This window comes from Salmo trutta, chromosome 25 (assembly GCF_901001165.1).
Source record: "Salmo trutta chromosome 25, fSalTru1.1, whole genome shotgun sequence".
Classification (NCBI taxonomy): Eukaryota; Metazoa; Chordata; class Actinopteri; order Salmoniformes; family Salmonidae; genus Salmo; species Salmo trutta.
The window spans coordinates 25,475,475-25,502,665 of NC_042981.1; the positions used below are offsets into that span (position 1 = coordinate 25,475,475).

Sequence of the window (27,191 nt, forward strand, 5' to 3'; positions counted from 1 at the left end):
GGATCCTTGGGACGTCACTATCCTTACACTTAACTCTTTAAAACCTACTTCCTAAACCTAACCACCTAGGTAGAATGTGTAACATACTGAATCATTTGTTTAGCAAATTCGTAACATATAGTACGTTTGCAAATTCGTAACACATAATACGAATTGTAATTCGTAATTTCGTAACATATACGAAATGGGTGATGGATATTTATAAATGAATACATACCATATTATTAACATATAATACTAAATGGAGTGTCTCGGATTTACATAGTGAATCATTTGAAATGCTCTGCGACCAGGTTGAAGAGGAGGGTCATGTGAAAATATATTTTTTTCAATTGGGGACTCTAACCAAGTGGATTATTTACCTTTTGGCTCCCCTACTGGTATATATTAAAACGTAATTAGATATATAACTTTTTCTAAACTACAAATGATTAGCTCAATGTAGGCCTACCTCAAAATCTTTTAGGAGTAACCTAACTTAAAAAGTTGAGATGAGACATTACATTTTTAGTTGAGCAAGACTAGTGGCATCCAGGAGAAATGTGTAAATGTTTTTAGGTGACAAGGTGATTTCTGTGCAAATTATAGCAGGGAGGGGGGCTTTTAACTCAAAACCACCAAGTCATAATTTTGAGCACCTGCGGCATCATTTATGAAACGTACATTAATGTCTTACTAAATTCTGGCAAGTGGAGATTCTAGGATTTGCTTGCCCCACAAATTATTGGAATTTATTAAACTGTCGCACACAACATAAGCATGTTTTCATTGATAAATCAGAACCATATTATAAATGTGCACTAGTGAATGAGCGCTACACTGCCTGGAAAATGCCCATAATTCTCATTTTATGGTTATAAAAACGTCCTAATTTGCTGTATTATTTGGAAATGTTGGAATTGGGCGTATCTAAATTAATCAAATTCTAGCACAATTCTGTAGAGGTGTGGGCAGAATGTTTTAATCTTTTTGCAAGTTACTTTTTCAAACAAAAAATACATGCCACCTAAAGCAAGTGCCAAACACTGGCCTGGCATTCTGCATTATTGATTGTATATAGAAACAATTTAAAAGTAAATGCTACAGCCCATACTATGCAAAATATTAATTGTTGTTCAATATTTTGTTTGTCAATAGATGTTTGTTTCTATCTCCTGTCATGGTATAGGCTCTGAGATTAAATAACCTTGAACTATCTCACAGCAATACTGGAGCCTACCCATACTGTCTAGACTACCGGTCTATTTACTTTCGAGCATGCTTAGCTGAATAAGCGATGGATAGATACATTGTAGCCTGATATTTGTTGTGTAGTGGGAATATAACAGTCATGTCAGAAAATATGATTTTGATGTAGGCCCTTTACAATAAAACTCAAAGAAACACATTAGGCTACAAACTGCTATGCGATCTCCTTACCAATGGCAAATGCATGTTTTATCATAAGGCCTATGTTCAAATGTTTTTATTAGCCTGCCATTATTATAATTCCTCTGCACCAAACGCCTCAATTTCCCTCAAAATAACAATATTTGCTTGCAATACAATTGATCACTAAAAGCTGTGCATATGCATGGTCTGAGATCTGCGTCACGAAAAGTCACATGTATCGAAGTGGCGTGTTTTTAGGGAGTCGCCGCGCTATAGCCTTTCACAGGCTCCCTTGTTTGAATCACATTCACATCAAAGTTTCGTTTCATACACGGAAATGCATGAAAACAAAACAAAACAAAACTTTGTTATTCCGATTCTGGCCGGACAGAACAGGATAAAATGGGTTGTAAAGTTTCATTTCACCACTGTGGAGGAAATGTTGATAAACTGAAACTGTTGAACAGTCTGGTAGGGATGGGTTATGGAGGGGCTCATACGTATAGACGCAGGGCATATAAAACCATTAGCCTGCTAAGAATATTTAGTCTGAAGACATAGGTGGTTTCAGATGACTTCTTCACACTTCATGAAATGATTGAGGTAAATTGATCAATTTATGTATCTTAAATACAACAAATGTCTTATGATAACTTTCATTTAGTTATAGGTTATAATAATGACTAGGATACTTGAACATGGATTAATACATTTCTGAACTATAGGGACATTTTTCTTTTCTGACTGATTAGTGCAGTTATATTTGTCCTGCGATATTATAACCCTGATTGTTATAATTAATTCATTGGTTTCTGTAGAATCCTACAATGTGGAAGGATGAGTTTGAGTAAGAGAAAAACACGGTAAGAGGAATACTTTTACCAGTATAATTATTTTAAACCAGTGGAACTAGTTGCTTGGTGTGTGTGGAAATGTCAGTTATATTTTACGACTTTATAGAATTAAAACAATTTATTCCGAATTTTAGTAGAACGAAGGTAGAGATGTAGAATAATGAGTTTACATTTTCAACAATACTGTGAAAACTAAAATATCCAACTTTTTCACTTCAACCTGTTTTTATTAAGACATTCATTTGGTGCAACAGCGCCCCCTTTCATTGATTACCTGAAGGACATCCTAAGGAGGTACCCTGATGGAGGACAGATATTAAAGGTGAGTTTGATCAATTAATCATGTCATTTGATCGCTCTGGAAAAGTGTCTACTAAATCACCAAAATGTAAACCTAACGTAAATATCATCACAGTCACTACATTTAAAGGAGAAGTGTGAGTATCTTTTGTATAAGTTGGCCATAGACCAATTTACTATGCAAACGTTAGTTAAAGGCACCTATGTAAACATCCCTATCCTCATCTGTACTGTGACTATAGGAGCTGATCCAGAATGCGGATGATGCTGGGGCGTCGGATGTTGTGTTCCTCCATGATGAGAGATGCTACGGCAGACAGAGCCTCAAGACTGAAGGCCTGGGGAAGTACCAAGGTACGGTTATTTCATATTTGCGAAGATTGAAAATAAACAACATTGATGTTTGACAGTGGGTTTATGAAAGTGTTGTGATTTCACTTTAATAACCCCACATTAGGCAGTAAATGTAGAAAGGGGTTTCTAACACAACATCTGAAAAAAAGGCATAAAACAGAGGGCAACATGCCCAGATTAATATCAGGTGCAGAACTGATTAGGATCTTGATCATCATGCTGGAATGCAAAAATACATGTGGTCACAGTATCAGGAAACATGCTTGCTCTGGCTCATGCTGTGCCACCAGCAAACGTGTGGTGAGCTGGCATTTTTCCAAAAACGTTAAAATCTGGTGTGGCAATGCCCCATCACTTTTGATTTGGTTACAAAACAAATATTGAAGCAAAAGCGTTGAAAAGATTGATCAACTTTGACTGTTGTCCTGTTTGAGAGCAGGTCCTGATCTGTATGAATGTTGTCGTGTCTGAGAGCAGGTCCTGATGTTTTACTCTGATAATCGGGCTGTAATACACAATTAATTGGTATATACTGCCAGAAGCTAATGCTTGCAAAATCATGTAAATGTACAAGCCAGAATAACCAGGTTTCCATCCAACCATTTAATGCGGATCAATGACCTGCCGCATAAAAAAAGTCACTACAGACCTTATGGAAACATCAGATTTGTCGACAAAATGTCCCAATGTCGACAAAATAAATACGTTAGACAAGGTGGGATATTTTTTGGTGTCTGTGAAATACATGATGCAACAATTGCGGTGGGAATATTGGAGTCAAGCAATGATGTTGTAGCCATAGAGATAGATAGAGGACTAATCTTTATATCTGTGCCATCATGGCTTCTGTGACAGCATGGGCAACGCCATTGAAGCTATAACCCATAGGAATCCCCATCCAGTTGACTACTTTGACTACTTTAATATGGTGGAAGCATGGTGGAAGCCCTCAATAGAGTCCCACAGTGGAGGTGTCATAATATCCATAAAACCTAGCGATTAAACAGGAAAATAGTTCCAATAATTTTTGATCCATTAACTTTTACAATAGGGGATTTTAGAAATACTTAAAATAAGGGCTGTGTTTCGTGTAGGCTTACCCTGAAGTGACGTTTTGATTACCGTGTAAATCTCTCTAGAACAAGGTGACTTTTATCAATATATGCAGCGGTATTTACCCCCAAAAAATGAAATGCTAATTAGCTGCTAATGTGGCTATCATAAAGAACTGCAAATGCCATGATGATCTGGACGAGATTGCCGAATCGAGGCAAAGGTAAGAATCTATGGATTAACTATCTAATGTTAGCTAAATGTAGTAATTAATAAATTGGTTACATTTCTTTAAATTGACAATTCTGTAAACTGTCTTGTGCAAGTTTTAAATTGACAATTGACCAATTCGGCACATTTTGGCAAACTCCTGGCAGACTTGATGCAAAATATAGTGTAGTAATGTAATGCTTCACTGGATCAGTCTGAAACTTTGCACAGACACTGCTGCCATCTGGTGGCCAAAATCTAAATTACACCTAAACTCCTATCTGATTGTAGATGGAACAAAAAAATATATAGAAAAGGTAGGTTTTTTTGTTTGTATTATCTTTTACCAGATCTAATGTGTTATATTCTCCTACATTAATTTCACATTTCCACAAACTTCAAAGTGTTTCCTTTCAAATGGTATCAAGCATATGCATATCCTTGCTTCTGGTCCTGAGCTACAGGCAGTTAGATTTGGGTATGTCATTTTAGGCGGAAATGTACTATTAAGGAAGTCTCGAGGTTTTGCTCGCCTGAGGTAGAGTTCCTCATGATAAGCTGTAGATGACACTATTTACCAAGAGAGTTTTCAACTATATTTTTCGTAGCTGTTCTATTTACCGCAACAAACCAATGCAGACACTTAGGCCGCACTCAACGAGCTGTATAAGGCCATAAGCAAACAAGAGAATGATCACCCAAAAGCGGTGCTCCTAATGGCCGGGGACTTTAATGCAGGAAAACTTAAATCTGTTTTACCTGTTTTACCTCATTTCTATGTGTAACCATAGGGGGAAAAAACTCTAGACCACATTTACTATAAAACAGAGACTTGTACAAAGCTCTCATACTCCCTCCATTTGGCAAATCTGAACATAAATTCTATCCTCCTGATTCCTGCTTACAAGCAAAAACTCAAGAAGGAAGTACCAGTGACTCGTTCAATACGGAAGTAGTCTGATGACACGGATGCTAAGTTCCAGGACTGTTTTGCTAGCACAGACTGGAATATTTTCCTGGGATTTATCCAATGGCATTGATGAGTATACCACATCAGTCACCAGCTTCATCAATTAGCGCATCGACGACGTAGTCCCCACAGTGACTGTAAACGTACATATCCCAACCAGAAGCCATGGATTACAGGCAACATCCACACTGAACTAAAGGCTAGAGCTGCCACTTTCAAGGAGCGGGACATTAATCCTGATGCTTATAAGAAATCTCGCTATGCCCTCTGACAAACCACCAAACAGGCAAAAGCACCAATACAGGATTAAGATTAAAAACTACTACACCAGAACTGACGCTCGTCGGATGTGGCAGGGCTTGCAAATAATTACTATTACAAATTATTACATTATTAGATGAAGATCAGATCAAATGTTATGACCAATTTATGCAGAAAGCCAAGTAATTACAAAGGGTTCACATACTTTTTCTTGCCACTGTAGGTCCAAAAAGCTCAATAAGACTGCTAAACATTTAATCAAATGGCTACCTGGACTATTTGCATTGACCCCCTTTTCTATGCTGCTGCTACTTGCTGTTTATTGTCTATGCATATTCACTTTACCCCTACCTACATGTACATATTACTTCAATTACCTCAAATAACCTGTACCCAAACACATTGACTCTGTACTGGTATCCCCTGTATATAGCCTCATTATTGTTATTTTATTGTGTTACTTTTTTTCTTACTTTAGTTTATATGTTTATTTTTTTCGCAAATATTTTATTTCTTACTTAAAAAAACATCTGCATTGTTGGTTAAAGGCTTGTTAGTAAGCATTTCACGATAAGGTCCACACCTGTTGTATTTGGCACATGTGACAAATACTATTTCATTTTCAAATCTGAGAGTAAATAGAGCCGAATGTATTGAGAAAAGTCACCTTGTCCGAGAGACATTTACATGGTTATCAAAACGTCACGCCAGGGTAAGCCTACACGAAACACAGCCCTTATTTGAAGTGTTTCTAAAATCCCCTATGTGAAAAATGGTGGGAAAACAATTGAAACCATACCCCTGTTGACCTCTAGGTTTTCTGGGTATAATGGGGCTCTATGGCACTGCCCATGCTAAAACTGCCTTTTGGCCACTAGAGGCCTCTATCATTCTCTATGGTTGTAGCCTACTACCACCAAGACATGGAAAAGCATACAGAGTTCATATGCATATTGAATAAGTTATCATTAACATAAGTTATTTAATAACTTAACTTATGGTGGTTAACTGCACGGTGACGAGCTTCATGCAAATTTCAAAAAAATATCGAGGGTAGGCTAGGCCCTATCATATGAATGATGCTGCTGACATGATGATCGGTTCTTGGCTGCCAATTAATAAAATAATCTTGTTTTTATCCGTATCTCATCATATAACCTACCTTGTCCACTTTATCCGCAAACTGTTGTCTATAGAGCATGATTGGGCAAAACCAGATTGGGCAAGTATGTTATTTATCACATGTTTTTGTAACAAAACCATGGTAGAGTTGAGCATTTGATGGAAACACAAAAACATATTTAACATTTTTGGTACATGAATGCGTAAGTGCAAAAGTGCTTTTATGTGCACTATGTCATCAAGCAATTTTTTTCTATGCAGATTTGAGAATATTGGCATGAAAATCTGTGCCAATTGGATGGAAACCTAGCTAATGTTGAATAAAATTACATTTAAACATACTTTACCGGTTGTGTGGTTTGTCCTTCAGCTGCTCAAAAGCCACTGAGGTAAAGTTTGTTTAATATTGAATATTCAAGATTGCCATGACAATGAATGCATGACAATGGTATATTTTGAATCAGGGGAGGATGGAGAACAATCCACACTTGTTTATTTTTAGAATTTTCAACTTTTTTAAAAGATTAAAATCTGAAAATGGTGTTTATTTTGGCACCAATGTAACAGTATAGCTTCCTTCCCTCTCCTCGCCCCTACCTGGGCTCGAACCAGGGACCCTCTGCACACATCGACGACAGCCACCCTCGAAGCATCGTTACCCATCGCGCCATAAAAGCTGCAGCCCTTGCAGAGCAAGGGGAACAAGTACATCAAGGTCTCAGAGCGAGTGACGTCACTAATTGAAACGCTATTAGCGCGCACCAACGCTAACTAGCTAGCTATTTCCCCACATAGACCTAACCACATATCTTTTGAGGGTGCATGTTAATTTTTTTCCAGCATTTTGTTACACATTTCCTTGCTGCTGCTAAAAGATATAGGAACAATACCTAGAAGGAGATGACATGGGTCTGGTTGAATAATAATACCGGTGATGTCAGACCAAAAATACTGGATTTTCGGGCATTGCCAAAATATGTAATAAAGTACATATCTGTCCACACTGCCTCCAACACGTAGCGGATATTCCTTTTTTCATTTTCTTAAGTTTATAAGGGCTCATAAAAATCAATGTAGTACTTTGAATTGAAACTCCCTTGTTCGGTTATATGTAGTGGCTTTATATAGTCTTTTCCATATATTCCCCCACCTCTCCTCTGATATCTGCACCTGTAATTCAACCTGCCATGAGTTTATAAGATTATATAAAGTTAATATTCGCATGTTAAGGATATTGTGATAAAAAAATGTAAACGGTTCCAATGTTTTCCCCTTGATAAAGTAATTCAATCTTGTCAATAGGAGTAATCGGCTCAGTCATTTTTTGTAACAATCATTTTTTAACAATGAATTGCCTTACTTGAAGGTACCTATACAAATTTGTTTGGGATACAATGAATTCCTCCTGGATTTCTTGAAATTACTTAAAAATTGAGCCTTTGAATAGTTGAGAGACTACAAAGCCCTCTCTTTTCCCAATCCCTAAATAATTGGGACATAGTAGCAGGAAGAAAGGCTGGGTTGTGGTATATAGGTGAGTCATTACTCATTTAATATTGGCGTTGAACCTCCCTCCATGTCTTCAATGTAAGAGTAATAATTGGTTTTTGTTTATCCCTGTCAATAGAAATAGGGTCTGCTATAAAGAGAATACAATGTAAAGGTATTCACAATATTGACTCTGAATTTCAAGCCATGACAAATCCTTTGGTTGTTGAATCCATGATGCTATGTGATTAAATTGCACCGCCCAGTAATATGATTTAAGGTTAGGGAGGCCAAGCCCACCTAATTCTTTGAACAGCTGTAGTTTTTTATAACTAATACGAGCCTTCTTATTTTTCCATAAAAATTTGCCTATTGCTGCATTTAGGCGAGTAAAGGTTTTAGCGGGAGTTTTAACAGGAAGCATTGAAAACAGATAAAGCAGTCTTGGTCAGCCATTAATTTTCACTGAAGCAACCCGACCTGCTACAGATATGGAGAGGGGCATGATGCATCCAACGGTCTAGATCTTCAGTGATTTTACTAATCACAGGGTAGTTCAAAGCGTATAGTTTCCCATAGTCTGATGTAATATTAAGACCCAAGTAACGCATGCTTGTATCAGTCCACCTAAATGCGTAGTTGTCTTTGATACTCGAGGGTGCATCGCCAAATGGCATCATTGCAATAGTTTTACCAACGTTAATTTTATAGCCTGATGTAGCACCTATTAATTTTAATATATTTGGAATTGTTGTCTCAGCCTCTTAATAAGTACAGGATGACATCGCCTGTATATAGAGATATCTTGTGAATGTTTAGGGTACTTCGAATAGCTTCCGCCAGAGGGTAAGGGCAAATACCAGTGGCGAGAGAGAATTTCCTTCGCGATTTCCTCGTTGTAGCGAAAAGGAATGCGACATATTCCCATTCGTTATAACAGATGATTTTGGACATGAATATATTAACTCTATCCATTTCAAAACGAGCTCTCCAAAACCAAACTTCTTTAACGTTGCTAAAAGAAAGACTAGTCGACGCGGTCAAATGTTTTTTCAGCATCGAGAGATAGCATAACTGTTTGTTTGAGTTGGGTCTTAGAGTAATTGATATTATTGTAGCGACCCGCACAGACAGCTGTGGGTTATGTGTTAGGCTATTAGTGGGTTGTGTTGTACTTACCAGTGTTCGCGGGGTCATGCCAAACAACCTGCTATCTGCCAATGACGGGAATGCCTGGAATATTCTGATACCGGGCAGCCTGGTGGTTGGCGGAGTGGCGTGGAGGGGGGTTGGGCAGGGGGATGGAGCATTGGAAGTTAAGACCGGGTTTAGCCATTGTTCTCTCTCTTACGTCTGGACTTCACAAGAGAAGGTCACGGTTGGTTTGTAGTGTACCTTTCATTTATTTGGCGTGGGCTACGGCCAAACAGTAGCCTGTGTATCCCACTTCTGACACCAATGTAATGAAACAGGAAGGTGCAGGTTTCGAACCCTCGATCTTCAAGCCCGAAGTCCGGCGCGCTATCGACTGTGCCGCAAAAGCATGCTCGAGCGGCAGAGTCGATTTCCGCGCTTATAAACCCAGGGTCGTTACAATATTCAGAAGTCGATAATAGGCTATAAGAAAACAGAACGCAAAATAAATTAATTCAAGCATATGCGGGCAGGCATAGTAATTGTCTCTCGTTCCAAAGCAGGCTGTCCTAAACAGTAAGGGTTAAATGCAGGAAATTAAATGTAATCCAAAAGCATTGTCTAAATCAAATTTTAGGCTAATATTTTCAGTAACCTACACTTGGGTAGCCTATATGGAATTGCCATAAAACAACGTAAAAAAATGTATACAAATAAATCATCTTTACTCTATAGCCTACTAAAAGAGAAGGTGGGAATGAGGAAAGCAGGCAATTCTGTTTTTTCCAGATTAAATAATACCTTATCATCCCGACAAACTGTAGGTCAAAGATTGATGAATTATTCCAGCATTAAACTCCCAATTATAAGCATAAATTCAAATAGTTTCAAGTCCTTAAGAAGAAGGGGTCGCTTCAATAGTCAATGTGGACTGGACAATGTTCCATGGTAGATTTGAGCTACTTCTTGAGCCTTGAGTCCTTCTGTCTCTCACTCCTTCTGGGTCCAACAATTTGCCACATAGTGGGCATATTTTTTCAGACCCTGTTCTCGGGTCTGGAAGGTGGTATAATCCCAATGGAGTGCAGGAAAGACTCGGCATCAGGTACAGAATCAAAGATGTGGGTTGCTCTCATGGGTGAGGTGCAGCTTCGCAGGGAACATCAGAGAGTAGGTGATGTTTTTGGCTGCCAATTAGAGATAGATATGCGCTTGTCCTTGTAGAATAGTTCTCCCTTGGTTCTCAACGGCTGCATTATCTCCTGTTTCATTTCGAAGTTGAGAAGGCGCACGATGATAGAGCTGGGCCTCTGTGTGTCCTTCACTCCGGGCCTACTCTGGGCTGCAGGTGCCGTTCTGTGGGCTCTCTCCATGACCAAAGGTGTAGCAACATCGATTTCCAAGACCTCCCTCAGCATCTTGTCCACAAATGTAGAAATTGTCTGCCCATTTTCTGCATTGGTTTCGAGCCCAAACATTTGAATATTATTCCAACTGTACTTTTTCTTTTTTTTTTTTTTACAATTCCTCTACTTGGCCCATCAGGTAGTTAATAGCCTGGTTTTGTTGTATTAGCTCTTCGTCATGTTCCTCTTTTTTTTTCTCAATGTGGGTCATCCGTTTATAATTTTTCTCTAGAGTAGCCTTCATGCAATTGATAGAGGTTTGCATCTTGTCGAGAGAGGTGGCTGTTTCTCGTTGAAATAACTTCAGTTTTGCCATGAGAGATGAACCTCCGCCATCTCTGTTTCAGCTGTGATGGCGGCCTCTACCACCTCGTGGAGTTGGGCTCAGTTAGTGACTTAAACACGGTGAACATAGCAGAGTATCTTCTCTTTGATGCCATTTGAATACTTATCCTTACTCATTGCCAGTCCGATTTAGAAGGTCAAATATGTACTTTTAACTCGTGAAGTTCAATTTAGGCCAAAATTGTCACAGAGCTTGATCAGCAAACAGACTTTATCCAGAATTCCATGCAGGATTCTCCAGAAAATATTTTTAATAAAAAGATGAACACAAAAAATTGTCTTTATTGTTCTCCATCCTCCTGATTCAGAATATACATTTTGTCATTGTCATGGCATGCTTGGTTCAATAGCGAGAGAAACCCGAATATCCAAAATAATTTTACCTCTGTGCCAAACCAAACTATATACCTATATTCAGATTCAGATGCAAAATTTGAGCAGCTGAAGGACAAACCGCACAGATAAATCGGTAGAGTAAGTTTAAATGTAATTTTATTTAACATTCTGGCTTGTAAGGAACATTTACATGATTTAGCAGGCATTAGCTTCAGGCTGTGTATACCAATGAATTGTATATTACAGCCTGATTAATTAGACTACTGATGTGTATGAACGTTGTGTCTTTGAGCAGGTCCTGCTCTGTATGCCTTCAACAATGCAGAGTTCACAGCAGAGGACTGGCAGGGGATCCAGACCACCGGCCGGAGCGTCAAACGCAACGACCCAAATAAAGTTGGCAGGTTTGGGATCGGATTCAACTCGGTCTACCATATAACAGGTGAACCTCAGAGGTATTATTATCACAATGAAATGATCTAACCATGAACATGTGCTAGCTATATCACAAGATCTGCTTGATATGACAAAATCCATATCACAGCACAGGGATCTATACCGGTATACTATAAATGTAGTCATAACACCCATTGCTAAGTTTTAATTTCTCTTCATAGCCAGCTTTTCATTAAATTACAGCATTTTATTCACACTCAGTAATATTGATCATTTCTAGATGTGCCATCCATATTCAGTTCCAAGTACATGGGCTTCCTGGACCCCCAAGAGAAGCTCTTTGGGGAGCGAACTGGAGGCTTCCGGTGGTCTCTGGAGGAAGAGGAAGACAAGGAAACTCTACTGAATCTGCAAGATCAGTTCCAACCATTCAGAGACGTTGTCAAGCTAGTCAGTGGCCAGAGGTGGAAGGATATCATCCAGGAGGAGCAGCACTTTAAAGGGACACTCTTTAGGTTTCCTTTACGCAGTGAGGCCTCAGAGATCTCAGACAACCTGTATGACTCCAACAAAGTAGTCCAGCTTTTTGACAGCTTCATTGCGGATGCAGACATAAGCACTCTGTTCCTGAGGAATGTGTCATCAGTCTCCTTGCAGCACATCAACACCAAAGGATCCGTTAATGTCCGGCTTACAGTGACCTCAAGTCCCACAGTTGATCTGAGTCTGAAGACAAGTAACGAGTCAAACATTGATGGATCAACCTGCTTCAAAACCATCACCTCTACTCCCGAAGGCAAGAAGCAGACAAAGACCAAGTGGCTCGTGACAACATGCTGCATGAAAGAGGGACATGTTCCGGAGCTAGATTTACTGGCCAAGAAGCTGAGTTTCCGCCCTCAAGTTGACTTGGCGTTCCGGTGTAGCCAGGAGAGTGTCCTGACTGATGGCAGACTGAGTGTCTTCCTTCCCCTCCCAAACAATGACTCCAACAAGACTGGCTTCCCGGTCCATGTGAATGCCTGCTTCGGCCTCACTGACAACAGGAGACATATCAAATGGCAGGAGGAAGACCAGAAGTATGATGAAGCTGCGAAGTGGAATGAGCTGCTGGTGAAGGAGGTCCTCCCTCACACATACCTCCTGATGCTGCAGGATGCCACCAACCTAGCCAAGAGCTCCACACTCCCCGTCTCATATGTGTACAACATCTGGCCAGACCTCAGTCAGACCAAACACAAAGACAAGTGGCATAGGATTGCTGAAGACCTTTTACAACGTCTACTCAAACAGAATACCGCCATCTTCTCTCTAGTTGAAGACGAAAGACAGTTTGTTTCTCCCACCATGGCTGTGTGCCCATCCGACGACACCATGACGTCTGAAACGATGGCTGCCGTGACCAGGGCCTTGATTGCAGGTGGAGAAAAACTTGTCACCTTCCCAGATCATGTCTCCAGAGCTGTCCAGCTGGCCTTCCCAGACCCTGACACGCTAAAATGGGTGACTCCAGCTCTTGTAAGGGGTGTTCTCCGCAGGGGTGTTGTGTCTAATCTCTCCAACAATGACAAACTGTCTCTGCTGCAGTACATCTTGACTGATGAGAATTACCACGACCTCAGGGGTCTGAAGATGCTGCCTCTCAGTGACGGGACTTTCAAGACATTCACAAATGAAGAAAAGGACATCACTCTCATTGACAATGACTCATTTCCAAGGTAAGTTCTTAATTGTCTTAGTCAGGTATGGAAATAAAGCTAGACAGGGCTAGTAGAAAATATGCCAGACATGTGTCTTCTTAAATATCACATTGCATAGATTTTGGACCCTTCGCTCTCCATCTGGGCTATTAGAAATTGTAGTCTTCTATCCTGGCTGGCCCATGCGCAAAATCCTTAAATTCCATCCCTGTATACATTATAGTATTTTTCATATGGATAATCCATTCCCTTTCTCCATTAATAATTTACAAGTATTCTCTTCATACAGAGTATTGCTTCCAGGTTGCAAAGACCTGTTTCTGCCTGATGATCTCAGCACCACTAGCATCCAACATTTGAAGCAACTAGCTGCAACAAGTAAGGGAACATATTGTACAATTATGTTTAACAATGAAAGGTTTTGGATATCATGTAGAATTGCAAATACCTGCATGTTTGTCACATGGCTGTTATTTTCATATCTCCATCTTTTTAGATATATTCAAAGTATTCAATGTAGATGTGGAAATTGTGGCTACATTTGCCAAGAAGACTCTCCCAAAGGACTGGAAACAGACAGGTCATGTCACCTGGGAGGTAGGGAGTGGTCAGCACCCACCATTGAAATGGCTCAGAGAGTTCTGGAAATGTCTCAACACTCACTGCATAGATCTGAGACGTTTTGAAGGCATGCCACTGATACCCATCGAACCACTACACGATACTAGCAATTCTGTCATACTTGCAAGACTACAACAGAATCCAACCATGATTTTTCAGAAAAGCAAACAATCCATCTTACCAGACAAAATAGAGAAAGTCATGAAGAAGGTTGGGGGAACAGTCGTTAACAGAGACAAATGCCTGAAGCACCAAGATCTTGACTCGTACGTACTACCACCATCGCCTCAGAACACTCTACAGGTGTTCATGAACTTAGCTGCTAGTCAGGTCATCAGTGGAATCAGGTCTGCTCCTTACCATGAGAAAGAGGAACTCAAAGCCTACCTCTCTACTCTGGATTCTCTCACAGTCTATGAGAGAGACCTGCTCTCAAAGATGCCTCTCTTCCAATCAATGGCCGGAGAATATGTTCCCACCCAATACAAGCAGGCAGTGGTTTTGGGTTCCACCCCAGCTCTCCCCACAGAGCTCCCCATGCCGGATTCCATTGTCCGGTGTGCAACTGAGGCTGATCGCAGGCTCCTAATGTTGCTCAAGATTGATCTCTTGAATACTGCTCAGGTGGCCATTCATTTGATTGATGGAGTTGAGAAGAAGTCTTTCAAGAAACAAGAGAGAGAGGGAATCATGACCTGGATATTACAGCATGGCAGTATCCTCTTCTCACAGAATGGGACCTTGTACAAAAAATGCCAAAATTTGAGCTTCATCGAAGTAGATGGAAAGCTGAAGAAGACCGACAGTATTTTTGATCCAAACAATGAAACCTTCAAAGTCCTTTTTGAAAGAGAATTCTTTCCTCCAGCAGTGTTCACAAATACTCCAGAGAAGCTTGACAGCTTAACACGTCTTGGATTGCAGACAAAGGAAACTGACGTCTCAGCAGACAACGTGTTGCATGTTGCCACCCATATTGATAAATCACATGTTCATTCACAAAATGCTTTCAAAAAAGCAGAAGCACTTCAAAGACTATTGAATGGCAATGACCTGCTTTCCCAATTCTCGCATCAGCAGCTGCAGCACCTATCACAGCTGCAGTGGGTCCCTTGTGAGAGTCCTTACATCACGAAAGAAAATAACAGGGGGAAAAGTTTCTACAAGCTGGAGGAGATACGACATTCAGAGTACGATGGCATTGTAGGGCATGTCATGCCACTTACGGGAGACTTTAGTCAGAAAGTAAGCAGCAAACTTGGTCTGCTACGCCTACCTCCTGCTGAGAAGGTTGTGGAGAATCTGTCAGCATTGGCAGATGTGGCCAAGGCAATGACAGATCCAGATAAAGACGTGCAGTTTAAAACCAAGCTGCATAGTATTTACAAATACATGCAAGATCACATCTGTGAGGTCAGGGAAGTGATTAACAAAATATTCATACCTTGGCTGTGGATACACAATCATTTTGTTTTTCCTCATGATGTAGTCTTGGCCTACCCACCTGATTTGGATCTGAGCTCATACATTGAGAAGGTGCTAGATGAATTTCTTCCATACAAAAAGTTGCTGACAGAGTTTGGAGTGAAGACATCACTCTCAGAGAAAGAAATAGAGGACATCCTTCATGACATCAAACAGACCATTGAAGAAAGGCCCCAATCTTTTGGAAAACCTTCAGAGCTGAAAGTGTCAATAGCCATTCTGAACTGGATGTGGAGAGAGAAGAAGACAGTCAGGGACAATATCCCAGTGCCGGTCATGGCAGGGAGTCAGAGATTTACCTTGCAACCATTGTCCAAAACAGTGTTTTGTGATATAAGCAGGGATGGTCTGGAGGATCTACAGAATGACCAGGAGGAGATTCATGTCATCCACGAGGAGATTCCACCGGCGACAGCACAGTGGCTGAACATCCCTTTCCTCAGCACCCGGATCCTGCGTCCAGAGTTCATTGGAATAGAACAGTGTGGGCAGTCAGAGCCCATAACTCTGAGGATTAAGAACATTCTGAAGGAGTATGACGAAGAAAATGACATCTTCAAAGAGCTAATTCAGAATGCAGAAGATGCTGGGGCAAACACCTGTAAGTTCATGGTGGATTTCAGGGACCACAAAGATCCTGCTGATAGCCTCATAGACCAAGGCATGGTCCTCTGTCAGGGACCGTGTCTCTGGGCCTTCAATAACGGGCTGTTCACAGAGGATGACTGGAAAAACATTGTCAAACTCGGATCTGCCTCAAAGGAAAACCAGGTTGAAAAAATAGGGAAATTTGGACTTGGATTTAATGCAGTGTACCATGTGACTGATATTCCCTCAATCCTCAGTGGTAACGAGCTTCTGATACTTGATCCAAATGTTACACACCTGCAAAAGCACATACAAAACAAAGCAACTCCTGGAATCAAGCTCAACCTATCTCGGGAGCAGCTTCTGCACAGGTTTCCTGGTCAATTCAGACCATATGAGCGGATTTTTGATTGCAATCTTTCAAGAGACAGCACTCAGAAATTCTACCCGGGCACGCTCATTAAACTACCTTTCAGGACACGAGAGGAGGCTGTCCAGTCAGAAATCAGCAGAAATGTGTATGACAGAGATGACATAGTGAAATTTCAACAGGACCTGACAAACAACTCACAAACTCACCTCCTCTTTCTGAAGAACATCAACATGATATCTCTTCAAAACCTTCCGGTTGATGCTTCCACTCCTCCTCAAGACGACCAGATAGAGAAGCTTTTCATTGCCACCAGAAAGGTTGTGAGCACAATCAAGATTCCAGAGGACACTCCTCTAGGAATATTGCAGAATGATGCTCTGAAATGTCTGATGAAGCGTGATGTGAAATGCCAAGAGGTCATTGACTGCCATAGAGCCAACATAGCTGAACTAACTCAACAACATCGTGATGGATCTGATGTCCAGTTTTGGCTCCTATACAATTGCTTTGGGACAAAGAATTCTTTACAAATGGTCCAGAGAGACAATAAGCAGACTGTGCTCACCTTGCCAATCGGAGGTGTTGCTGTACCTTTAAACAAAGAACCACAGACGGGGAAATGGGTCCCTGGAGAAACCAACCTGGTTGGCCAGGCGTTCTGCTTCCTCCCTCTCTCTGTTGCCACAGGGCTCCCAGTGAACCTGAACGGATCCTTTGCTGTGACCTCTAATCGGAGAGGTCTGTGGGAGAGTGGAGTGAAATACGACTGGAATAGAGCTCTCCTTCAGGATGCTGTTACAACCGCATATGTCAGTACACTGCTAATGTTGAAGAAGATGTCAAGAAATGGAACCCTTCAACGTTACCAGTACTATACCTTTTGGCCTAATGGAGAGAACGTGAACAAACCCTTCAAACCCTTGGTTGATACATTTTACTTGGTCGTCAGTCAGCACTTCTCTGGCAAACCTCTGAAGCTCTTCAGTGATGGGGAAAACTGGTGCTCAATGGACAAAGCCAGATTTCTGCACCCAACTATTCAAGAGGACAAAGCTGTTGGGGAGCTTGCAATGAAGGTGTGTCAAAGCAATTCAAGCACATCTTATCTTGTTGTTCCTCTGCCTTTCTGGGTGAGACAGAGTTTCATACAGACTGGTTTAGATGAGATTCTCCAGCAGAGAACATTGGAGTGGGAAGCATTTTACCAAGAAGTGGTATTCAACAACCTGAACACTATGGACCAGAAGAGTAGGAATGCTCTTGTGTTGCATGCTATTGACCTGAAGGACGATGCCATTGACAATCTACTAAGGAGCTACCCATGCATTCCTACAAAGAAAAGTGGAAAACTTCAGTACATCAAAAAACTTGTGAATACTTCTGGAAAAGTGGCATACTTGTTTGAGCAAGAGGAAGGACGGTTCCTCGGCGGAACCAAAAACGACTTTCGTTCCCCTAAAAGGATTCAACGTCTGTCAGAACTGGGGATGCTGAGTGACCAGCTCCCTTTGGAGGACATCACAGAAAGAGCAGAGACCATTGCCAACATCTGGCAAAAAGACAAAGTCAAAGCATACAAGCATGTTCAGTGCATCCTGGAGCTGATGAGGGACTCCCTAAAGGAGGAAGCCTCGCCTCACTGGGAGACTCTGAGAAACACCGTGTTCATTCCAGCATGTCCTCCAGTTAATACATACGCAGGGAAGGGTGGAGCAGTGAAGGATGGAATAGTCAGACTTCAAAAGCCCACTGACATTTACAGTGACAGATGTCGCCATCTAGTTGACATGACACAGTTTGTGGTAGACTCTTTAAATCTGAAAATACACAGTGACGATGCAGTGCTATGCATACTGGGAGTTTGTGAAAGCCCATCCCTCGAGACAGTGCTTCAGCAGCTACAGGAAGCATCCAAGCACTCGGAAACATGTGACAAACAGACGCTCTTCAACACAGCCCATAATTGCTACAGCTTTTTGAACAAATGGCTGCATGATGAGAAGGAATTGACTGTCGTTTTTGAGAGGGCACACTCATTCCCCTTTATCCTTGTTGAAGACAGGTTTGTGGATGTAAAGTCTGTGGCTAAAAATGAGGAATTTGATGCTAAACCGTATCTTCATGTGCTTCCAACTGCCTTCTCCAGTTTCAAGAAGCTCTGGAAATGTCTATGCATCCAAAAGCAATTCACACCAGAACAGTTTCATGGTGTACTAAAGAAACTCAGCCAAGCCTATGGCATCAGCCCACTTTCCAATAATGATCTAGAAATTTGTCTGACAATACTCCAAAGGGGATTATATGAGGCCAAAGATGAAAAACAAGATGAATGTCTCATACCTGATGAAAGGGGTGTTTTGCAGCCATCTAACCAGCTGTATTTCAATGACAGCCCCTGGATGGAAGTGTCAGAAGATGTCACTTTGTGCCATACAAAAATATCTCGTGCCATTGCACTTCATTTTGGGGTGATCACAACAAGACATCACACACTGCTAAAGCATTCAGTAGAGAACTTCTCACCATTTTCTGAAGAGTTTGGACAACATGAGAAACTGACAGTTCGCATTAAAAACATAATCTCAGCTTATCCCTCGAAGAAGGACATCCTGAAAGAACTCATCCAAAATGCTGATGATGCAGAGGCCACAGAAATTCACTTTGTTTGGGACAAAAGAGAGCACAGCACAGAGAAAACATTTGGAAAGAGATGGAATCCACTTCAGGGCCCTGCACTGTGTGTGTACAACAACCAGGTGTTTTCTCATGCTGATCTGCAAGGTATTCAACAGCTAGGAGAAGGTGGAAAGCACAACATTCCAGGGAAAACCGGAAAATATGGACTTGGGTTTAACTCAGTCTACCACCTGACTGACTGTCCTTCGATCCTAACCGGTGACAAATGGCTCTGCATATCTGATCCCAATCTGAAGTATGTTGATGGATCACGAGAATCACCAGGAGTCAAAATCTTATGGAAAGAGGAATGTAAGAACACCTTCATGGATGTTTACAATACATTTCTCCCAAAAGAATTCTCTCTTAAAGAAGGCACCATGTTTAGGTTGCCTATCAGGACTGTTGCCATGGCAAAATCCTCAGAAATATCCGACAGTGGGGTCAATGTCAAAGATATGGCAGAACTGTCCTCAGCTCTCTGTGAAGACCCTGAGGGATTGATAATGTTCTTGAAGAACATCAGGAAAATCCAGTTTCATGAAATCAACCCAGGCACAGGAAAGCTCAAGATTACCTTCTCGATTGAAAAAAGTATTCATGAGAAGAGCATTGCAGAATGGGTTTCTTTTCAAAACCACGTACAACAGTCGCTGCTGTCCCACGGACAAACACCACAGAAAGCCATTTACAGTGTCAAAATTTCATCATCTGATAAAAGGCAAAGCCAGTGGATCATTGCAGAGCAGTTTGGCTCTTATAAAGGAAACACTGATATGGAAGGACAGACTGGCAGAGTTCCCCAGGCAGCTTTGGCAGCATGTGTAAGCTCTCAGCCAAGAGAACGAGGAACAATTCTCAGCACAAGCTCTCTGCCTAAACAGGATGACTTCATTGGACAAGCATTCTGCTCCCTGCCCTTGCCTGGTAAAACTGGACTTCCAGTCCATGTCAACGGAAACTTTGAAGTAGATTCCTCCAGACGGGGTTTCTGGAAAGAAGATGGGAAAAGTCTGAAGATAGATTGGAATGAGTCCCTGAAATTGAATGTCATCGTCCCATTGTATGCTGACCTTCTCAATTACATCCGTTGTGACCTAAAGAAAGTGAAAGTCAATTCCATACATCTTGATTCAGTCCTTGATAGCTCATACTTGTGTTTTTTCCCCACCATCACCAAAGACACTGGACAAGATTGGCATGAAATGATTCATGAAGTTTACAGGTCAGTCAATGACAGAAAACTTGACCTTATTCCAGTGCTACACGGCTCAACTCGACAAGTTCAACACAGGTCAATAACAGAGTACACTGTTGAGTGGTCTAGTGTGAGCAAGACGGAACCAAGTGATGCACCTCATTTGAGCAAAGAAAATAGATCTATGGTTTCTATTTTAGATGATCTTGGAATGCAGTTGGTTCCTTCATCCAGAAAAATGAAAGAAATATGGACCAGCTTCAAAACGGCTGGGGTTGAAGTGAGAATAGTCAGTCCTTTGACAGTGGGTAACTACCTGAGGAAGAAACCACTGAATGATCCAACTCACACTGAAATGGATTTACCTCTACCCATTGGCCAGACTTTGATCAGAAACCAGGAGAGATGCTCCATTCTCTTGGAGTACTGTATCAATAATTTTGAATTTAGCGAGAACAGTTCCAGTTCAGACAGTAGACTTAAAAAAGATGCTAACAAGAAGAGTTCCAGTTCAGTCACCGGACTTCCACTGCTTCTCACTCAAGATCAGATTCTTAGAGTGTTTGACCCTGACTCTCCCAAGCTTCTGTCAACATTTTACAGAATGTTCCATGGACATCATGAGGATTTTGCTGATGTCAGAACCAACACCAAACATTTTGAGGTTCTACAAGATGGGAACTTTCTTAAACAATTGACAATTCCAGTCGCAGCAAAGTATTTGAAACCTATACTTCTGCATCTCCTTCAAAACTGTGAAACTGATCCACACTGTAGGCTACATGTACCAAACCAGATAATACACTCATGGCTGAAAGAACTATGGGAATTATTTAGTTATCACATAAATCATACAGCTTCAACGGATGGAGATGGTAACCAGGCTCTGATAGCCATCAAGGAGCTGTTCTCTGACTGCCCTATGTTGCCTGTTGTGTGCCCAAGACTAAACAACAAACATGTTCTGCAAACAATGAGGAAGATGTCCAGTGTGATTCTGTTCTCAAAAGAAGAAATTATATTAATTCTCATGAAACTTGGTCTCATGAAACTGGACCTTACATTCTTCCAAGAACTGAACAGGCATCAATATCTACTACCTGAGCTCTTGAAGACAAGCGACAGCAGTGCTGTGTTAGACCAAGTCCACCAGCTGGAACATTCAGAATTTCAGCATCTTTCAGATGATGAGTTGAAGACACTTCAAACTGTCCTACAGTCTGGGATATGCTCATCTAAAAACAAACAGGACTACCAGAGAAAGCTCAAGTCATTGCCACTATTTGAAACCATACAGGGTAGACGGCAGCGTATTGATGGACCCAGAAATGTATACATCCTCAACACAGAGTTCAGGGAAAGCTTTCCAGATGTGTACATGGCAGATGACGACAACATTTTCCTGAAATACAACTTTGTAAATGAGAGCTTGTCAAGACACCTGAGCATTAAGATCTTAAGTGATTTGGAGTACTATGTCCAGTTCATTCTGCCTTTCCTGCACAAGCTAAACAACAAACAAACTATCCACTCTGTCCAGCTGTTGTTGTCACTACAACTCAAACACGACTATCAGCAGTACCATGATAAAATCATCTCTATAATGAAAAATGGGAAATTCATTCAGGACATCCATGGGAATCTGCAGATGGCCTCCTACTTCTTTGATGAGAATCAGAAGTTGTACAAGGTGATGCTGCCGCAAAAAAGATTTGTGCCAGAAAGCTTCTGGAATGAATTTAATAATAGAGGGAACATAAATCTCAAGAGACAAGCAAGGAAACTGCTCATTGAACTTGGAATGAAGTGCACTGTGTCAAATGAGGAAATAATTGAATTTGCTCATCAAATTGAATTGGATGCCAAAGGCACTGCCAGCCTCAATGAGCTGAAACTGATGTCGTCTACATTGTTTGAAACTATTTTGAAAATAAATGTCAAAAACCTAGCACCAGACTTTCTGAAAACGATTGCTGACATCAAGTTTGTTTTTCCTGTGGAAATTCAAGAGAGGTTGTGCAACTACCACCAGTCATTTGCAGGAAAGAGGACTGTAGTTTCAATCAGAGGTTGTCTGATTGGAAAAGATGTCCTCCACCAATGCCTGATTTGGACATCCATGCCAATACTGCACTTAGGAAACTGCAATGGAAAGCATATTGAAATGATTAGAGAAGCAGGTGCAGTTGATCGACCCCCTTCAGAACGTGTGACAGAGAACCTCAGAAACATCTGTCAGTCACCATGCCAAACTGCTGACTTGGTTGGAACACGAGCTGAAGTGTTCCGGACATCTTACACCTATCTACAAACAATAGAGTTTGACCCCAAGCCGTTGACTGATCTCCCTGTGGTGCTTGTGGAGGAAGATTCTGCACTTGTAAAGACCAAGCAAACAGCTCTGGTACTGCCTCATTATGTGGAGTTCAGGCCATATTTGTACTGCATTCCTCCAAAGGATGTCATGTTTGCAGAATTCTTCAAGAAAAGTGGCGTCAAAGACGAGCCTACTGCAGAGCAGTACTGCAATGTTCTACAAGAAATCCATGCAGATTCCACCGACAAGCAGACCCTTCAGCCAAATCAGGAGAAAACTGTCAAGCGGGCTGTGGAGCAGCTTTTTCGTCTGATCATCAAATTGCAAGAAAATCAGTTAACCTCAGAATTTCCCAAGACCTTGTATCTACCTTCAACCGATGGCAGACTGTACCTTTCAGCCTCACTGTATTTCAATGACACAGTCTTCAAGCTTAGCAGATTGGAGGGTCCCATTAAAGACAAATATAAACTCCTGGAGAAACTGAGCAATTGCCATTTAGAGAACGACATGTATGAACATTGTAAAATGATGCAGTTGTTGCCCCTGGAGATACAACCCAAAATGCTCTCTCAGATTACAGTAGAGAATGTGGTGGAATCCAACATGCAACTGTGTGAGTACGGGGAGGGCTGCGAGTTCAGCGGATGGTTTGGGGCACACCTGTCCTCAGCTCCCTTCATGCATGGTCTAGTGTGTCTCATCAGAGAGCAGTGTCAGGGCAAGATATCACAAGGCGATGCTGCCACCATGTGTCAGAAAACCTTTGGCGGCATTGAGATTACCTGCTGCAACAGCCTTGAAACAGTGCTTCAACTTGGCCAGGAGCTACTGAGTGACACCACTGCTGTCACACAGGTGTACGTAAAAAAGGGCCAGCAAGGTTGTACCTTCTACCTGAAACACAATGACGACCAGGCCCACAAAGTGAAGAGTGAGATCATCATGAGACTGACTAAAGAGATTAATGCCCTTCTTAATAACATTCTTGGCTCAAACCTCCTGCTAGTTCTAGGACACCTTCTTTCGTGTGATAGCATGAAGGAAGTCAAGACAACTCTAGAACAGATTGGAATCCATGACAGTGCTGATACTGAGGACTCCCTGAAAAGGCCACCGGAACCAGGAAGTCCTGTTCCTGAAGAGTGGCATGATGCCCTAGACATGAGCTTCCTCAACAACTATGAATCTGGGGAATATGTTGGCTTTAAGAATACGGCAGAGGAGGAACATTGTTGCTATGCAGTTATAGTGGAACAGCTGTGTGTGCCATCTGGCCAATCAGGACAGAGTCCCTACAGATACAAAATACAGATTGGGAAAGATGAAGTCATAGAAGTCAGTGCCCTTGATCTCTACCAATTTAAACGGCAAAAGAAGCCTTTCTCATCCTCTTCCACTGGAGCAACGTGCATGGAACTGGTACAACTGGGAGAATCTGTGCAGCGGTCTTCATCCACAAAGACCTCACCACAGTCTCTGGAAGAAGCCAAAAAGGAAATAGACAAATGTCTGGCAGAGATTTGGATTCTGTCTGCAGAGGAGCGGTTCAAGGCCATCAGACGCCTCTACCTGAGGTGGCACCCTGACAAAAACCCAGACTGCCAAAAGCTAGCCACGGAGGCATTCAAGTATCTGAAAAACAGAATTGAGGATCTTGAAAATGGCAGGACGGGGAAACCATGCTCACACAAGACGGGGAAACCATCCTCACAGCAGTGGAACACAAATTTCAGAAACTTCTACAACCAGTGGAACCAAGAAGCTCATCGCCACAGGTGTGGGAGAGAGAGGTTCTACAGGGGACACAATACTAGATACAACTTCTGGGCACATCATGAAAATGTACCACAACCCAACCGAGCAGAGGCTGAGCGCTGGCTGAGACAAGCACAGTGTGACCTAGCCGCTGCTGACAACGACACAGGAGGCAGGACCACAGAGTGGGCTCTGTTCAAGGTACATCAGGCCGTGGAGAAGGCTCTGGTGGCAGCAGAGTACAGAAGACATGGACATCATTACAAAGACAGCTCCATCTCCAGCCTAGCTGAGCGGGTGTCTGGCTACAGCCCCCAGTTAGACACTCTACCCAACATTGTGAGCAAACTGAAACAGCTGGGAGTCGACCCCAAGACCACTCAATACCCAAACTACCACCCATCACCACACATTCCCAATACGAGGTTCAAGTATGAGAACGAATCAGAGGTGCTGGACATGGCATCAAAACTTCTGTGCAAAATAGAAATATATATTAATTGATTGAAGACCACTTACATATTGCAATTGGGCATTGATAGAAAACAAAAACATGACACCCAGTTCATTAAGAAATGCTACAAAAAATGCTAAAGGCTATTTCACTTGATTTAGAAATGCTACATGTAACTTTCATGTTGTGATCTTGTTCTTTACTGAGAGTATGTTATACACATAGTGGTTCAATAATTCCTTTGAAGAATCAATTAAAAAGAACAATATTATTGTTAAATGCTCACAAAAATACAGTTACATGTTTTTCTACTTTTTTATGTTGAAGATATTGTTCTCATAAATGTCAAATATAAACATGATTTAATAAAGATTGATCATTCTCTCTCTGCATCCTCTCTGACACATGACAATATTAGAGTTCAAGTACCTCAGAGATCATGCATTACCAATTACAATTAGTTTAAGGTTCAAAATAAAAAATAACATTTGGATTTCATTTTACTTAAGGGATATTGGTGAATTGCTGAGACGGTATTGACATCGTGAATACATTGTGGCAGACCAGGGGGGTTTGGTCAAGACGTTTACACAGATCAGACACAATTGTATTAGTTCGGTTTCAAGGGTGCTCATTAAACAACAAACAAAGAGAAAAGAATAGGTCTCCTTCAGGAGACCTCCTCTGGAAGACCATCTTCTGGGCTCCAGAGTATTGCTGTATCCTGTGGAGAACAAACCAAGCTCCATCCGTTATCTCTGGTACTGCACACAACTACACAGGCGTAACCTCTCTTCCCCCAGTCCCCCCCAACCTTGTGTGCTGCCCTTAGTCACCAACCACAATCAGCCCCAATTAGTCCTGGCCGGAGAGCCCGTCGAGACCTGGCACATCCAGCAGAGAGAGCCATCGCCTCGAGATGTAGACTCCGTTGGTCACCAGGCCTCGACGAGTCTCCCCCTGGTGGCTAACTTGCTGTACGTCACAACATAGTCACTGAGAAGTTTCTTCACCTGCGGGATCGTCTGAGACCAGCCAACTGGACATCTGATGAAACTTTGGGTTTGCATAACCGAAAAATTGGGGGGGGGGGGGGGGGGTTTAATCCTAACTTCTACATCGTTTAGCAGTAACATCGGAAACGATGAAGTCGGCGTGCGAAACCCCCACGACTGCATCACTTGATCTCGGTAAGTAATTAAGATAATGTGAAACTTGGTTGTCAATACTTAATATACAACACATGCACATGATTTCATTATATTATTTTATTCACATAGAAACAGGGGAAGCTGCTCTGCAGCCCGTGCACCGGGTGAATGTGCCCCCTCCACCAAGGGAAGCTGCGTTGCAGCCCGTGCCCCCTCCACACAGGGATAAAGTGCGTGAGGCTCCCAAATCAGCAGGTGCCAGGAGTGCTATCCAGGTTTGGCTACAGGTGTCGAGGGTCCATCCACGTCTGCGTCCACGTCTACATTTTGCGTGTTGACCGCCTCAGTCCTGCAAAACCAGAACAGGTTGGGCAGATTGTGACTGAACTCGGAAGAATATGAAGGGTTTTGATTAATTTACATAATGCAATTGTTGAACATTCTGTTTCTTACCACCAATCTCTGTATAAGCTGCCGCCTCCTTCTCACTGCATCACCCGGGGCAGGTGCTCCATTAGATGGTGGGTTAGGAGGCTCTTGGGGGTCCATTCTAATCTGCATCCATTTCAATACCATGCCCAACGTTCTTGTCAAATAAACTTGCACTACAGTTCATGAGAAATCTGTTTGCATTTTGTTGCAATGCCAGTGGAAACGATAGGAATCAGCTGATTCCATTCGTTTACACTAGCATTGCTACAAAATTAACAAGCTTCAAGGGGACATCTCAGTAACCGTATGACGAAATTAACTGTTTTCAGCTATTTGGCCAGAACCTTTGGTGTGTGCAATTTCAATAAAATGTTGGTATATGTTGCTTTAAGTTGACCAATTTTAAATTAAAGTTTTGTATTTCTATTAAGTTACTGTCTCTGGCTTGTAGAGGAGTTTTCCACCTGATGCATCAAGGCAGCTACTCTTCATGCTGTCCACACAAAACATGAAGCATAACATAATACAGAATATTAATAGACAAGAACAGCTCAAGGACAGAACTACATCAATTTTAAAAAAGGCACATGTAGCCTACAAACTGTATCAATACATACACACAAACTATCTAGGTCAAATAGGGAAGAGGCGTTGTGCCGTGAGGTGTTGCTTTATCTGTTTTTTGAAACCAGGTTTGCTGTTTATTTGAGCAATATGAGATGGGAGTTCCATACAATGATGTCTCTATAAAATACTGTACACTTTCTTGAATTTGTTCTGAATTTGGGGACTGCAAAAAGACTCATTGTGGAATAAGTGTCTGTGTAGGCTCCTTATG

General features: G+C 41.6%; 1 protein-coding gene across 2 annotated transcripts; it reads left to right on the forward strand.

Moving 5' to 3' along the window:
* Nucleotides 1–1,488: 1,488 nt before the first annotated feature.
* On the forward strand, nt 1,489–26,782 carry LOC115162238 (sacsin). Of its 2 annotated transcripts, XM_029713361.1 has the most exons (9): nt 1,489–1,974; nt 2,190–2,234; nt 2,460–2,547; nt 2,768–2,879; nt 11,500–11,646; nt 11,881–13,318; nt 13,590–13,678; nt 13,797–25,960; nt 26,051–26,782. In XM_029713361.1, exons 2-8 carry the CDS (start codon nt 2,209–2,211, stop codon nt 24,818–24,820), a joined length of 12,924 nt encoding a protein of 4,307 aa, XP_029569221.1. In that variant the 5' UTR covers nt 1,489–1,974; nt 2,190–2,208; the 3' UTR covers nt 24,821–25,960; nt 26,051–26,782. The 2 variants fall into 2 exon arrangements, with proteins under 2 accessions (XP_029569221.1, XP_029569222.1); XM_029713362.1 differs by lacking the exons at nt 1,489–1,974; nt 2,190–2,234; nt 2,460–2,547; nt 2,768–2,879 and having other exon boundaries at nt 11,517–11,646; nt 11,900–13,318.
* The last annotated feature ends 409 nt before the right edge of the window (nt 26,783–27,191 follow it).